We start from the raw sequence: 15,247 nt of genomic DNA, 5'->3' as shown, positions 1-15,247 counted from the left end.
CATCGAAGTATGGTGTGGTAGTTATGGGTGGATGCAATGTCATGCTTGCATATTAGGCAGCATCATCGGGTGGCTCTCTATTGTTGGACAATGAGCTCGTGTTGAGAACATGACCATTCTTAGAGAAGATGTGCACGTGTGTGATGAGATCTACAATAACAGAGTGTTCGAGATCAATTCAAGCATTTTGAAGCTGGAGATTGTCATTTGAGGGTCGACCAAGAAACTCATCTGAGTTCCTTAGTTCATATCTAAGGAGCGTTTTTTTATTTATTTCCTATTTATTTTTTTCATCTTATGCTCCTTGGTCTGAAGTGTTAAACTAGTAAGCTAACCTATTGAAAAAAAAAAGAGTAAAACCAGTAAGTTGTTGTAGATTGAGGGATATGGTGATTGTTCAGTGTCTTATTAGGATACATTTGTGTATCTGTTTGTGATGTAATCTTTGATGTAAATTTATAAATTCAGTTAATGTGGTTCCTTTATGGCTCTCTATCATTTATGTATAGGGTCTGTGATTGTTGGGAATTTGTTTTGAATTAAATACAAATTGCTAGGAAAAATGATCAAAAGAAAATGAATTCCACGTTTTGATTGCACGTAGGAAATTATCAAAAGCAATTGCGTCAACCGAAGTGCTACTTTAGCTTTCAACACTTACCTCTAATGCTGTGGACTGATCCAATTAGCAATTATCTGTTATAATTAAACACTTGTATTAAATGAATTTTGGATGCCATTCTGATTGAATTTTGGATGGTAAAAATGGTGAGTGATTCAAATAAGGTTCGGATGGCATTCTGATTGAATTTTGACTTAAATGGTCATGCAACAATAAATCAAACAGAAATGCTTCAGGTCAAGAGACAATAACAAAATTCCACCTCTAGGGAATAATGAGATCTGTTGGCTAACTAAAACAGAAGGTAAGTAAGTTGAGTTAGGGTAATTTTAAAAAGATTTGGTTATAATTTTTCAACAAGGATCAGTGGGTCCACTAGATATGAGTCGAGGGATTTTTTTTTTTTTTGTATGTGTGGGGGGTGGGGGGGAGTGATTTGAGGAGATCTTCCTCTCAAAAAATCAAACCACTTTGAAACTTCTAAACTGACAATGTTACCTTGGAAGTGAATATTCAAACGACCATATAGATAGTAATTATTTTTTTCAATTAGTAAACAAATAGTAGTTTTTTTTTTCAATTAGTAATTAATGTTGAAGTATACAACCAATGAAGAAATTGCATGAGAAATGACATGTTCTTTTAACATATTTCCCCTTTGGAGTAACGGATGGGAATTGCTTCAAACAATTTTCAAATCATTGCCATCTTTGTCACATATTGCTGCAACAATAAAAACAATAACATATGATCTCTGCAACAGTAAAAACATGGTAATACATGAAATCTAGTAACATACTTGGAAGGGACTTAGTGGCCATCCAACACAACTGTTTTCCATTTCTACCACCTATCTAATAAAGGCTATTTCAATTTACTGCTTTTATCAATGGTTTGGAGAACCAAATACAATTGTTTTTTTTTTTTTTTTTTTTTTTTTTTTTTTTGAGAAAATGGCCTGAAAAAGAAGCATATCTAAAGTCTTTTTATGGGAGAACTCTAACAATTTTGCAAACCGAGCTAACTAACCACCAAGAACTATCTATCACAACTGCTCAATTTGCAACGCAATGATGTTCGTAATCCACACAACAGAAATACATACTAAGAGATTAGGTAGAGCAAAAGCATATATACCAATAGCCACGTCTATCATTCCTGTAACCCTAGAAACTGGATTTTTGAAGCTCATGTCAAAGGGGCATATACGTACATATAAGCTGTATTTATAGTGTTTACAAGATTATTCTTCGATGGCATAATTATAAGGCTTGCAGCACCGAGTCCCAGATAGGCAGCAAAGAGTGGTCTTGCTCCATCGGATTCAAATGGTAGGTACCTTCATGAGTCTTATGTACTTCAACTTTATACTTCTCTTCCTTGCTTCCCCTCTTCACCTTGAGAAGTATGTCGAACTTGGCAGTTTCTTCAATCACCTGGCACAACAAGAGCAACATAATAAAATATTAATATCCCTAAGTGATAGATAATTACATTAAAAAACATACAAGGTCTGTCGGTGTGAAAAAGATCGTAATAGAAGAAATGATATAAAAAAAAAAACTAATATGAAAGTAGCGAAAAATGTTGACCTCGGCCTTAGCAAGAAGGATCTCTAGTAGTTCATAAAGGGCCAATGAGTTAGACCTCTGTTGGATAGTCTTCACAACATGATTCACAGCATCTTGGACTATAGGATCATGTGCGGGCACTTCTTGCCACCCTGGTCCGTGACCCTCCAAAATGATTCTATGAAGCTCGCTTCAGAAATATTTTCTTCATGGCAGCCAAGGAGAATGGAATTACGTTCCATTAACAACTAGCGTTGAATTAAGTAATCGAGCAACAGCAACAGCATTACAGACCTGTTACCAAGCATAATAACTCAACATTTATTAAGAGAAGGCGTAGAAAGTTGGATCTTCATCTTTAAGAAATCTATTTATATAGATAACAATGTAGTTATAGCGAGTAAGCAACAAATAGAAACAAAAGTCATGTTAAATAATATATGTAGTAAGAATTAATTATATTGTAAAAATACAAAAAAATATTTATATATTATTATATGGCTTCGGGTTAGGCGGCAGGGTCGGAACCAAGATTTTCTTGTAGTGGGGGCAAACTACAATTGCCTGATAAGGTTGAAGAGTATGAAGATAGGTGCTTTTAAGGTGAAAATTCATCCACCAAAATTCACTACAGATAATTATAAGAAAAAAAAACACTATAGAGGATCCACTCCTTTTTTAAATCTTATGTTATTTAGATAAATTTAATTACTTAATTCTTTGTTTTATTTAATAAATATAATTTAATTAGGAAAAAAATCAGTCCAACTAAATTGAACCTCGGTAGGACCATTTGGGGATCAACAAAAGTAAGACATAAGGTACTATCTAAAACTAGGATGATTTAAGTGTGTTACCGCTAGGTTCCCAGTTGCGTTGGTCAGCACAAGGAGTCCAAGCGGAAGCAAGGATCAAGGGCTCCTCCCATATCCCTCAATCCACAAAAACTTACTAGTTTTACTCTCTCTTTTTTCGATAGGTTAACTTACTAGTTAACACTTCAGACCAAGGAGCATAAGATGAAAAAAATAAATAGGAAATAAAGAAAAAAACGCTCCTTAGATATGAACTAAGGAACTCAGATGAGTTTCTTGGTCGACCCTCAAATGACAATCTCCAGCTTCAAAATGCTTGAATTGATCTCGACAACACTCTGTTATTGTAGATATCATCACACACGTGCACATCTTCTCTAAGAATGGTCATGTTCTCAACACGAACTCATTGTCCAATAATAGAGTGCCACCCGATGATGCTGCCTGATATGCAAGCATGACATTGCATCCACCCATAACTACCACACCATACTTCGATGGCTCATCCACCTATCCAAAATGAACATTTCAGTCACCTACTTCATCTGTACATTTCATAACTAATGAAACATGATTTCCTCTCCAAGAAACATTGATAGGATAATCACATAATAATATATAGATCGAAACTTACCTTGGTTACCATTGTAAAAGCTTCACCTCCATGAGCTTTATGGAATTCGATCATTTCTTTGAGTGGGTAGTCACTAATAACATCACTGTTGAGTTGGCCATATGCTGGTAATACATAAAGTTTCCTTAGCAACCACCCCTGAACTAGTGTAAGGATAAAAAAAACCATCTCTTCACATCAACAGAATTTTGAAAAGAAACACCAACCAATTATAGCCAAGACAACTAAATTCATGAATCAAAATAACAACTCAGAACTTAAAAAGAAAGCAATTAGTTAAAATTATAATCATACTTTGAGCGAAATATAAGTTATCTAAATTTCTTAAAGAAATAAAAAGAAAATACAAGAACGATATAAACCAGAAATTTGAAAATACACACAAACCCACAATAACAAACACTGAATCAATTTCTAAAACTAAATTTTTCTCAATGCCCCCAAGCTTTCATTTGAGATTTTCCAAGTCTAAATTGATTTCCTTCCTCTTTATGAGATTCAGGTTTTCTTTGAAATGTGATTGTTGGAATTATTCAATCAGGTTCACAATCTATTTGACAACTCATTAAGCCATATGATTTTGAAACATAAAAGGACTATAAAGCAAATAAATCAAATAACAGAAACTCAAATTAATACCTAAATTGTTATTCAATCAGGTTCACAATCTATTGCTAGTTTACCAAAGTGAAGATAAAAAAAAACCCTAAATAATTTCAGATTTTTTGTCTTCGTCAAATCGGAACTCAAATTAATACAGTGAGAGAGAGAGAGAGAGAGAGTACCTGTCTGAGAGGGAGATGGAATCTTCGTCGTTCGTGCGAGAGAGAATGAGAGAGTGAGAGCGAGACCGAGAGAGAATGAGAGAGTGAACGCGAGACCGAGCGAGAACGAGAGAGAGATCAAGACCAAGCAAGAACGAGAGAGAGACCGAGAGAGAATGAGAGATTTCGCGAGAGAGAGATCGAGTGTTTGAACACGAGAGAGACGATGGAGAGCCTGGAGAGAGGGTTCGATAGAGAGTTAAACCCTCTGATTTTTCAAAATGGTTTTAAAGAGAGAGGGACTTCGCACTAATTACAAAAAAGAAGAAGGGTGGCGCTGTAATTAAATTATAATTTTATAACTTAAACCGATTGATTGTTAAATTGAATCTGATCCGTCAGATTATCCTATATCCGACGGCTTAAAAATATTTGTCAAAATGTTTTGCACCGAACGCCTCCCATATATATATATATATATATATGGAAATGCTGTATGGGTCCCGTTCAGCAACAAACATTTTGGCAAAATATTTTTCAAAACATGGGTTAGAGGTCTTGGAATGGGCTGATTTATGGTGAGTATGATCTCTACAGTGAGGAGATCATCCTCACCAAAAATCAGCCCATTCCAAAACTTCTAACCCCAATTTACAAGTTGAAAAATCATAGATCGTTCATTTTTTGTAAATCATTTTTGATAGGGTTAGAACTTTTGGAATGGGCTGATTTTTGGTGATGATGATCTCCTCACCGTAGAGATCATCCTCACCAAAAATCAGCCCATTCTAAAACCTCTAACCCATGTTTTGAAAAATGTTTTGCCAAAATGTTTGTTGCTGAACATTTCCCATGTTATATATGTACGTCGAGAGAGCCGTGTATCCCGAGGCTTACAGAGAATCCGCTTTTGCAATTTAGCAATATATTCTATTCTCTACATGAATGAGAGAGAGCCATATTATGAAAAAAAAAAAATCAGGGTAAATTACCCTTTGACCCTCTGTAATTTGGCATAATTCTATTTTGATCTCTAACTTTTTGATAATTGTACTTACCTCCCTTATCTATGATAAAATTACTTATGCCACTAATAATTATCTAAATCGATTAAATCATTTATAGAATAAATATAAAATAGTCAGAGCATATATGACTCCTTTCTTCCTCTCTCATTCATGATTTTAAGAAAATGTACGAAACTAAGATGACTCAGTAATAGAATAAATATAAAATAGTCAGAGCATATATGACTCCTCTCTTCCTCTCTCATTCATGATTTTAAGAAAATGTACGAAACTAAGATGACTCACTGAGTCATCTTAGTATTGTTGGTGAACAAACATGATATTCAATGTGTAACGTCCAATATATGATTAGGGTTGTCCGATATTTTGAAAATATATTTCAATTCAATAAAATTTGGACTAGTCAACTAAAATTTTATATTTGTTATTAAAATAATCATTTTTTTTATTATAATTTAAATATTTATTATTATCTAAATAAAAATAAGAACTTGTGATCGATAAGCATGTTCTAATCAACCTGATCTTTACCATTATAACGAGAGAAGGTGAAGAACAAATGGTATGGCAACAAAATTGGAATAGTTATAAATGTCCTCACTTTTATATTAAAATTTAATATAATTAAAGTTATTTTTGATAAAAATTAAAAAAAAAAAAATTGTAAGCCTTCAAAATTATAAAAGTATTCTGATATCAAAAACCTTTTAATTAATATTTTAAATTATAATTAAGTCCTTTTAATAAATAATTGTGAATTGAGTTGTGCTTCTTCATGTCTGAAATAAGATTATTTGGATGAGTCAGCTCGGTAGTTCTAGAAGACATTCTAACTTGACTTCTATTAAAGTTTTTTTTTTTTTTAATGTATTTTTTAAAAACATTTTTTAATATTCTAACCAAACGTACTTTTACAAAAATTAAACTTTTCCAATTTAAAAGTTGGACAAGACCCCTCCACGTTCTGGTAAATATTTGACATACCCTAGTTGTCAAACCGGTGACATAACCTGTAATTGACCAAAATGCCCACATCTATAACTCCTATAATATAACCTGGAATTTCCCCCCCCCCAAAACCCTTCAAATTATAACTTCGACAGTTCTACTCACTTATTTACCCTTCTATACACTCAATCGTTTTTATATTTTAATGTCTTGTCAAAATTGTTGACTTTTGTAATTAGCGCTTCTATTTCCACACCAAGTTTTTCTAACACCACCCAACAGTGAAAGTTCTTTTATGATCCAAATATGAATTGGGGCGGCGTTGGCAAAAGCTAGTGTGGGAACAGAATCTCTCTTTGTGATGGAAAGAAAAACACTTTCCTTACTACATGGTAAGATTTATTGGGGAGAAACATCACGAGATTTTTTGGCTAGAGAATTTAGCCACTTAGGTCAATTTATATTAACCTCTCAAAAGTAAAATTTAAAAAAAAAAAAAAAACATATATATCACAAGATTTAGGCATGAAATTCATGAAGAGGGATTTAAGTAGTTTTATATTAATCAACGCACAAAATAAATTTAAAATAGAAGAAGATGACGACAATTTATGGAGAAGAACATTAGGAGATTTTGGCTAGAGAACAATGAAGAGGGAATTAGAAATTTAGGTAATTTTATATTAACATCTCAAAAATAAAATTTAAAATTTAAAAAGATATATATCAGGGGATTTAGGCTAAAAATTAATGAAGAGGGATTTAGGGTAGTTTATATTAATCTCTCAACGCACAAAAATAAATTTAAAGAAGAAGAAAATGGCAACAATTTTAGGGGGAGAAACATCGAGAGATTTTGATTAGAGATCGATGAAGGGTGATTTAGCCATTTAGGTCATTTTATATTAACCTCTCAAAAAGAATATATATATCAGGAGAATTAGGCTAGAAATCCATGAAGAGAGAAATAGGTACAATTTTATATTAATCTCTTAACACACAAAAAAAAAATTAATTGAATAAGATGGTGACAATTTTTTTGGAGAAGCATCATGAGATTTCGACTAGAGATAAATGAAAAGGCATTTAGCCATTTAGATCATTTTAAATTATCCTCTCAAAAAAAAAATTTAAAAATAAAAAATAAAATTATGTCAAGAGATTTAGGATAGAAATCCATCAATAGGGATTTAGGTAGTTTTGTATTCACCTCCCAATGAAGAAAAACAAATTAAAATAGAAGATGACCATGACTTCTTGGGAGAAACATCAAGAGATTTTGGCTAGATATTGAGGAAGAGAGATTTAGCCCTTTAGGTCATTTTATATTTGCCTCTAAAAAGTAAAATTAAAAATTAATATATATATGTCGACTTAGGCTAGAAATTGATGAAGAGTGATTTAGGTAGTTTTATATTAATCTCTCAACGCACAAAAGTAAATTCAAAATAGAAGAAGATGACCACGATTTTTAGGGAGAAACATCAGGATATTTTGTCTAGAGATTGATGAAGAGGGATTTAGCCATTTAGGTCATTTTATATTAACCTCTCAAAATTTAAAAAAAAAAAAAAATTTTAAAAAAAGAAAGAAAACATACCAGGAGATTTAGGCTAGAAATCTAGGAAGAGGAATTTCAGTAGTTTTATATTAATTTCTCAATGCACAAAGATAACTTTAAAATCGAAGAAGATGACAACGATTTTTGAGGAGAACCATTAGGAGATTTTTGCTAGAGATCGAAGAAGAGGGAGTTAGCCATTTAGGTCATTTTATATTTACCTCTCAAAAATAAAATTAAAAATTTTATATATATATATATATAATTTTTAATTTTATTTAGGCTAAAAATCCATGAAGAGAGATTTAGGTAGTTTTATATTAATCTCTCAACGCACAAAAAATAAATTCAAAATAGAAGAAGATGGCAATGATTTTTTGGATAAACATCGGGAGAAATTAGCTGAACCTGATGTAGAAATTAAATATTTATCATTCCTAATTTGGTCTCTGTCATCATGTCGTTTCCAGTGCTTATCATTAAAGAATCTTATCTTACTGATGCATTTGTGGAGCCAAATTATACCGAAAATTTGGTGACAATCATGCTGATTTCCCAAAGAAATATAGACCGTTCAGTGCATCTACTTTCTTCTATTTCATCCCACACCACAAATCCAAAATGTCCTTTAGGTAGGTGGAGAATTAAAATGAGAAATTGTCCAATTTGTCTAAGAGTTGTGATGAATGCACACGGTCTTGGTATGCAGTTGGATACGTGGCTGACGTGGTTCCCGATGAAAATGATCTGTGGTTCTGTGCCTTTGCCATGTCAGCCGCGTACCAAGACCGTGTGTATTCATCTCGACACATTTATTTAAGATGCGAGTCAAAACATTTCAATGAATATTTGATTACCCTTCCACAATTGAGTTAAGTGCTATTCTATATTGACTTCCTACAACACTCCCTTAATGCGAAGGTGTGCACGTAATCATAGATGTTTTTCAATTGTTTCGTGAACACTTCCATGTCAGTACAATGTTGTAGGGAATCAGTTCAGCATTTTTCTTTGGTGAATCCTATGTTTTAAATCCACCTGTTCTAAACTGACTTCTTTTGACATTGCCCATATAAGCTTCGAGGAATTGGCATTGCACGACTTCAACTTATAATCATGTGAGAAGCAAATTGCTATTATGTAAGCTTCAAGGATTTGCCAACACATAACTTCGACTTGCAATGACATGAGAAGCAAATATAATTTTTTTTTGGACAGTCCTCAAGAAAATAATTCGCTTGAATTGCTTGGAAATATATTTCTAGATTATTTTTTCTTATGATTATTTTTTCTATAGACTAAGAAAAATAATTGGATTCTTAGCCTTGTATTGATCATGGAGATCATTTGGGATGAAACATGACTGATAGGTGTGATTTAGCTTAAAAGAAACTAAGTACTGTTGAAGCTTGGCATAGGACCAATTTAGTGCACTTCAGATGTATGGGATCCGATCAACCTTTCGTACATCCGCCAAATTTCGTACATCCACCAAATTTAATGCACTTCAGATGTATGGAATCCGATCAATTTACAGTTATACTGCATTCAAAAGCTTACATACTGTAGACAAACAAACCCATTATCTCTCTTTCTTCTTCTTCTTCTTCTTCTTTATGAGTTTCTCGAAATTCATGTTTTTGAAGATCTGTTGAATGGATTTAGATGAGATCCAGTGTCACCTTCTATTCTTACACACAGTGAGAGTGATAGAGAGAGAGAGGTATTGTGTAGCAGAGGGATTCGTTCAACTTTTGTTGGTCGACTGATTCGGCCAAAAATAATCGCATTTGATCGACTGTCAGCTTTCAACTTGGCAAGCCAAACACGCTTGGTATGCCTGACCAACGTTTTGGCACGTTCAGCGCCTTCCCACAGCAAAAACAAACAGAGCATTATTCTCTCTCGGGAAGAAGCCACGACTTACAGGTTCTATAATATAATTAAAAGAAATGGAGAATTTAATTGTAGGCAGCCCAGACTCAAACTCAAACAGGTGTGGATCTGAAGCTTACTCAAACTCAAACGGGTCTGGATCTGAAGCTTGGTAAGTCATTTTCCTTGTGAACTTATTTTAATGTCAAGCTAGGGATGTCAACGGGTTGGTTTTAGTTGGATTCCTAAAAGAATTGGAATCAAAATTGGTCAATTTGATTGGTTTTGGTTTCTGTTAGTTCTGGTTTCAATTATGGGGCAGGAACAAAATATGACCGCAACCTAGGCAGGTTGGAGGGTCAAGCCAGGTTCAACACAAGTTGTAGAACCCTCAACCCAAGTTCAACTCAATTGGACCATCCGGTTAGAGCTCATTTACACAAGCCCAACCCCAGATTGAGCTTCTAAACTTGGGTTGAGCATGGTTAGCTCAACTTAGATAATTTTGGGCGGGTTGGACAAGTTGGGCTCATTGAGGAAGTCTATTTCAATTTGATCAACACATAAATTTTGTTTTGTATCTTATAAAAGAAATATAATATAAAAAATATAATCATTAGTAAATAAATTTGCACAAAACCTCCAGATCCACAAATTTTTATGTCATAATTTTTTCCCTTAGTTTACAAATATATTTAAGAAAAGAAAATTAATATTTTTTTAATAAATAAATAAAAATATTTATATGTAAATTTATAGCATCGAGTTCGGGTTGACTAGGGTTGCCCAGAGCCTCAACCCAAATTCAATTCAGGTTGAGATTTTCTAGCCCAGGCTAAACTCATTTTTCATATAATCCAACCTAAGCTCTCCCATCAATCGGGTTGAGCCCAGGTTGAGTTCGGGTTAACCTGCCCAAGTTACAACCCTAAAACAAAATCATAGAAAAAAATTTCTTCTTAAATGATTCAATTATTTGTTTCTATCGGTTTTGATTTAGAATCAATTCAGTTCCAAGTCCAACAAAAAGGGATCCAAAATCAGGGTTTTCAATTCCAGATAAATGGATACCCATTGACAACTCACCTCATGCGCAAGGTCTTTCTCCTAGTTATTTGTTCTTTGAACATCCCTAGAGAATATCCTCCCATCTCAGGCATTGATTTAACGGAAAGCCTCGAACCCTGAACTTCATTTGAGTCATAGCTTCAAGTGTACGTCGAAATGGTACGATGATTATGGGAATTCTCTAGACAATGTATATCCCTAGAAGAATCTAGTCAGCCGTGTATCTGATGCTTTGTCTCATCTATGGAAACAAAGAAACCAAATTGACTCATTCAAGTCATCTTATCTCATATTAGAACTCAAGATTTAAACTATTTTTTAATCAAAATATATTTAAGTATCTATAATTATTACTTTTTCTAACTATAAGGTTACTTAATTCAAGGACTTTTAGCATAAAATTTTCATAAGTTTATGGCAATGGAAAAAAATGGCCACACTTTTTTTTAGTACTCAAAATAGGAACTCATTTTTTTTTTTTTTTTTTGTACATAAATGCCCCCACCTACAATTTTTTTAATAAAACCATTAAAAAGATTCTTCTAAATTATAATTTCCTCCCTCCCTAACCTTTTATTCCATCGAAATAGAGAGAAATTTATTTTCTCTACTAAAAAGTCATTGAGCTCACCTACTAGGCTCTCAATTCGAGGAACAATAGTGAACCTTGTAGATCTACCCACTCTTGTGTTAGATATCCTTGATCTATTAGAGCTTTCCACCAAACGTTATCACTTTTTCTTCTATTTCTTTCAATTTTTTAAAATCATTTATATATTCTTATAATATATTTCTCCTCAATAGTTTTACTAACCGAAAATGATAGTAAAAAAATTTGATTTTGCAAAATTTTTAAGCTTTTGTTCATAAAATTTAACTAGTGTCAAACTTCGACTTTGGAGTGTATTATACCGTAGAGAATCAATATTACCTATCGTTGAGGTTCGATGTTGTAGACCATTTTTCATGTACAGAAACTTCTGATATTCTTATTCGTAGAGGTTCGACAATAGGTAATGTTGAGCCTCGAAGTATAATATATTCCAGGGTCGATGTTTACCATTGAGTAAATTTTATGAACAAAACCTTTAAAATTCCATGAAATCAATTTTTTTTTTAAAGAAAGAAATGGAGAGAGTGATTATCTTTAGTGGAAAGCTCCAATAAATTGTGAATCAAATAGAGAGTGGATAGATCTATAAGGTTCACTATCATTCTTCAGATTTAAAAGTTAAATCATCATATTCTGTTTTTTTCTTCAAAATTCCTTTCCAATAATACATTTCAAGATACTAATGTTGGACGAAAGATTGAAATAGGAATAGATTTCATGGACAACTCAAATAAAAAAAAAAATTTGGGCTTGATCCAAGGTGTTGAAAATGGATGACCACTGAACTCCCTAATTTAAAATTAAAATTCAACGATGAAAAATAATTTAATTTTTTTTTCAAAGCTCACAGTATTTTGTCCCATCTACATCCCTGTTGCATCAGATCTTGTTCATCTTTTCTAAGTTAGTAGGTAAAGTTTTTTGTCGACATCTCCATGTGACATCCAAAAACATGATTCGATGCCATAAGGATGTAGAGGAGAAAACTTCTATGAACTTTGATTTTGTTTTGTTTTGTTTTAGAACGATTATTTTTCATGGTTGAATTTGAATTTGAATTTTAAGTTTCAAAGCTTAGAGGCTGTTCATGTTAAACACCTTGGATCAAGTCAAAAAAAGATTATTACTATTATTATTATTTTTTTTTTTTTTTTTTAAACTTTTAGAATGAGTTTTTTCATGAAATCTAGAGGGTTATGGTGTTGTATTTCCATTATAATAAATCATGTGGGACTGACATCCCTTATAAAGATTTGAAATCTTACTAAGTGGCTAATCCTATTTTTTAAAGTTGGCAAAAGTTTTTTCCCTATTTAAATTGCCTAATGATAATCTGCCACTTGTCCTGGCAGTAATAGAATCATAAATCTTTTTCTTCTGTATCTCAAAGCAAAGGATCTATAGTTTTGTGATGGTAGCGTACAAAGACCGTCTGCAAAAAGAGCCGACTCTTTTAAATTTCTAGAGTGGCCATAAACTGCGACTGATTAACGCTCTTGACGTGGCAGTGCACAAAACCATAGATATTTTTCTGCGTGATACATGAGGAACAAAGATGTATGGTTCTGTGCACATGCCACGTCAAGAGCTTCTGTTTAGTGAGACAATTTATCATTAGTTAAATTTGGAAAAGAAGAGTGAAGGAACAAAACTCTTCTTAATGCAACATCCACTGCTAATTTGTGTTTTTGTTGGTAGTGAGATCACAGCAGCAGCTAGCCTTCCAGGAGATACTACTGAGCAGTGGTTGTCTGATATAATGGACGAAACAAAAGACGAACAGATAAAAGATAAAAAGCCACGAATTCAAAGAGTACCAGAAAGGCTGCGAGAGATTGAAGCCTACAAGAAATGCTTTATTCCTGAGATAGTGTCAATTGGTCCTTATCACCATGGAGACCCCAAGTACCAGATGATGGAGAAAATTAAGATTCAGTTCACTCGACATTTTGTCAAATCTTGTGGTGTAGATATTAATGGCTTTTACAACAGAGTTTCAGATGTGGCTGCTAAGTGCAGAGAGTTCTATGCCGATGGCTCCACTACTGAGCTTGGCGATGAAAAGTTCACTCGCATGATCTTCATAGATGGTTGCTTTGTTTTGCATTTCATCAACATCTACTTGAGTGGCCAACTACTTGAGTTGATGCCAAGCGGTTATACTACATTTTCCATAGTGAGAGACTTGTTCTTACTTGAGAACCAACTCCCATGTAAGTTTCTCTTTGAATTGAGTGGCCATAGGTATGAAGTAGTAGAAAAAAATATCAATGAATTTGTCAACCGGCATATTAATCCCACTGGCAATCATTCTGGGGGGATTTCCTCTGTTAGTGAAGGACCACATCATCTCCTCGACCTGCTTCGGACCAAATTGCTGAGTGATGATTCTGGGCCATTTCATGACAGTACCTCTAGTCCTCCTGAATCAAACTCTGATCCTAGTCATACTTCCGATTGGCGAGCGATTTCTGTGTTTGACCCTCATCTCGCCCTTGAAAGTAACGACACTCATCCCAGCTCTAGTTCGTTCGACACTCCTCCCAAACTTGCTTCGCTTGACGCTCCTCCCGAACGAAGCTCGCTTGACAGTCCTCCCGAACGAAGCTCGTTCGGCACTCGTCCCACTTGTGTCCCCCATTCTTCGTTCGACACTCGTCCCACTGGTGTCTCCCTTTCTTTTTACGACACTCGTCCCACTTTTGTCCCCCATTCTTCGTTCGACACTCGTCCCAACTCTAGTTTGGTTGACGAACATGTGTCTAGCCCTCCTGAATCAGACTCTGACAATTTGCCTTCATACCCTCCAATAAAGGAGCTTAAATCGGTGGGAATTAAATTTAGGACGAGCCGTACAACTTGCTTAAGGGACGTTAGATTTGAATCTCACATGGTCGTTTGTAAACAGTTGACACTTCCTCAAATGATCATTGACGACTTTACCAAAGCCAAGTTTCTCAACTTGATTGCCTATGAGATGTGCCCAGATGCCTCCCTTGAGTATAAAGTCACTGCCTACGTATGTTTCTTGGATACTTTGATTGATCATGCTGACGATGTGAAGGAGTTGCGGTCTAAAGGAATAATCATCAACTGCCTTCGTAACGACGACGAAGTGGCCGATCTCTTCAACGAGTTGGGAATGGGATTGCTGGATGATCTTCATACCTATAAAGAAGTTAGAAGAGGCATTCATTCATATTACAAAAACAAAATGAGGGTAATCATCGGTGAATTTTTCCACAATCATTTCAGGAGCCCCTGGACTGCTATCACCTTCTATACCGCAACTTATATTATCATCTTAGCTGGCATTCAAACCTACTTCGCAGTCTTTCCCCGAGGTAAGTAACTTATTGGGTGAAAGTTGAGTTATTGTGCTGTCCTCTTGGTATCATTTAGGATAATAAATAATCTTATTGAACTCTATGTATGCAATTCCTTTACCATGTACTGATGAGCTGAATATGATTGTTAAAGACAACCAGGTTCATATTTCCCCCATATGTATAGTAAACTTCCCAGTCTATTTTACTACTAACTATTGTCTGTATGGGTTGCAAATATGATTATAACCTCGCCTATTAAGTTTATGTGAGGGATTTTGCATCACAAAAAGATTCCTGAGTAGTTCCTGATCTTGGAGACCACATTTTTAACTTTTCCATTGCCACTCTATATAGAGAGGAATTCCAAGTCTTTGAAGTGTTGATGTGTGTAAATCTCAAAGACACACAAGTTCCAGGAC

At 34.1% G+C, this 15,247-nt stretch overlaps 2 protein-coding genes across 2 annotated transcripts; one reads left to right on the top strand and one right to left on the bottom strand.

Moving 5' to 3' along the window:
* Positions 1-2,859: 2,859 nt before the first annotated feature.
* On the bottom strand, positions 2,860-6,469 carry LOC147384178 (uncharacterized). The gene is made up of 4 exons (XM_086424873.1): positions 6,419-6,469; positions 4,428-4,641; positions 3,643-3,746; positions 2,860-3,518 (listed from the first exon to the last, which is right to left on the bottom strand). Exons 1-4 carry the CDS (start codon positions 6,467-6,469, stop codon positions 3,396-3,398), a joined length of 492 nt encoding a protein of 163 aa, XP_086280999.1. The 3' UTR covers positions 2,860-3,395.
* A 3,426-nt stretch (positions 6,470-9,895) lies between these two features.
* LOC147384177 (UPF0481 protein At3g47200-like) lies at positions 9,896-14,851 on the top strand. The gene is made up of 3 exons (XM_086424872.1): positions 9,896-9,990; positions 10,118-10,186; positions 13,198-14,851. Exons 1-3 carry the CDS (start codon positions 9,896-9,898, stop codon positions 14,849-14,851), a joined length of 1,818 nt encoding a protein of 605 aa, XP_086280998.1.
* Positions 14,852-15,247: the final 396 nt, after the last annotated feature.

Source organism: Akebia trifoliata, chromosome 15 (genome assembly GCF_017979445.1).
Source record: "Akebia trifoliata isolate Shusen 1 chromosome 15, ASM1797944v1, whole genome shotgun sequence".
NCBI classification, from domain to species: Eukaryota; Viridiplantae; Streptophyta; class Magnoliopsida; order Ranunculales; family Lardizabalaceae; genus Akebia; species Akebia trifoliata.
Note: the sequence above shows the minus strand (reverse complement) of the source record. Positions and strands in the feature narration are given on the sequence as shown.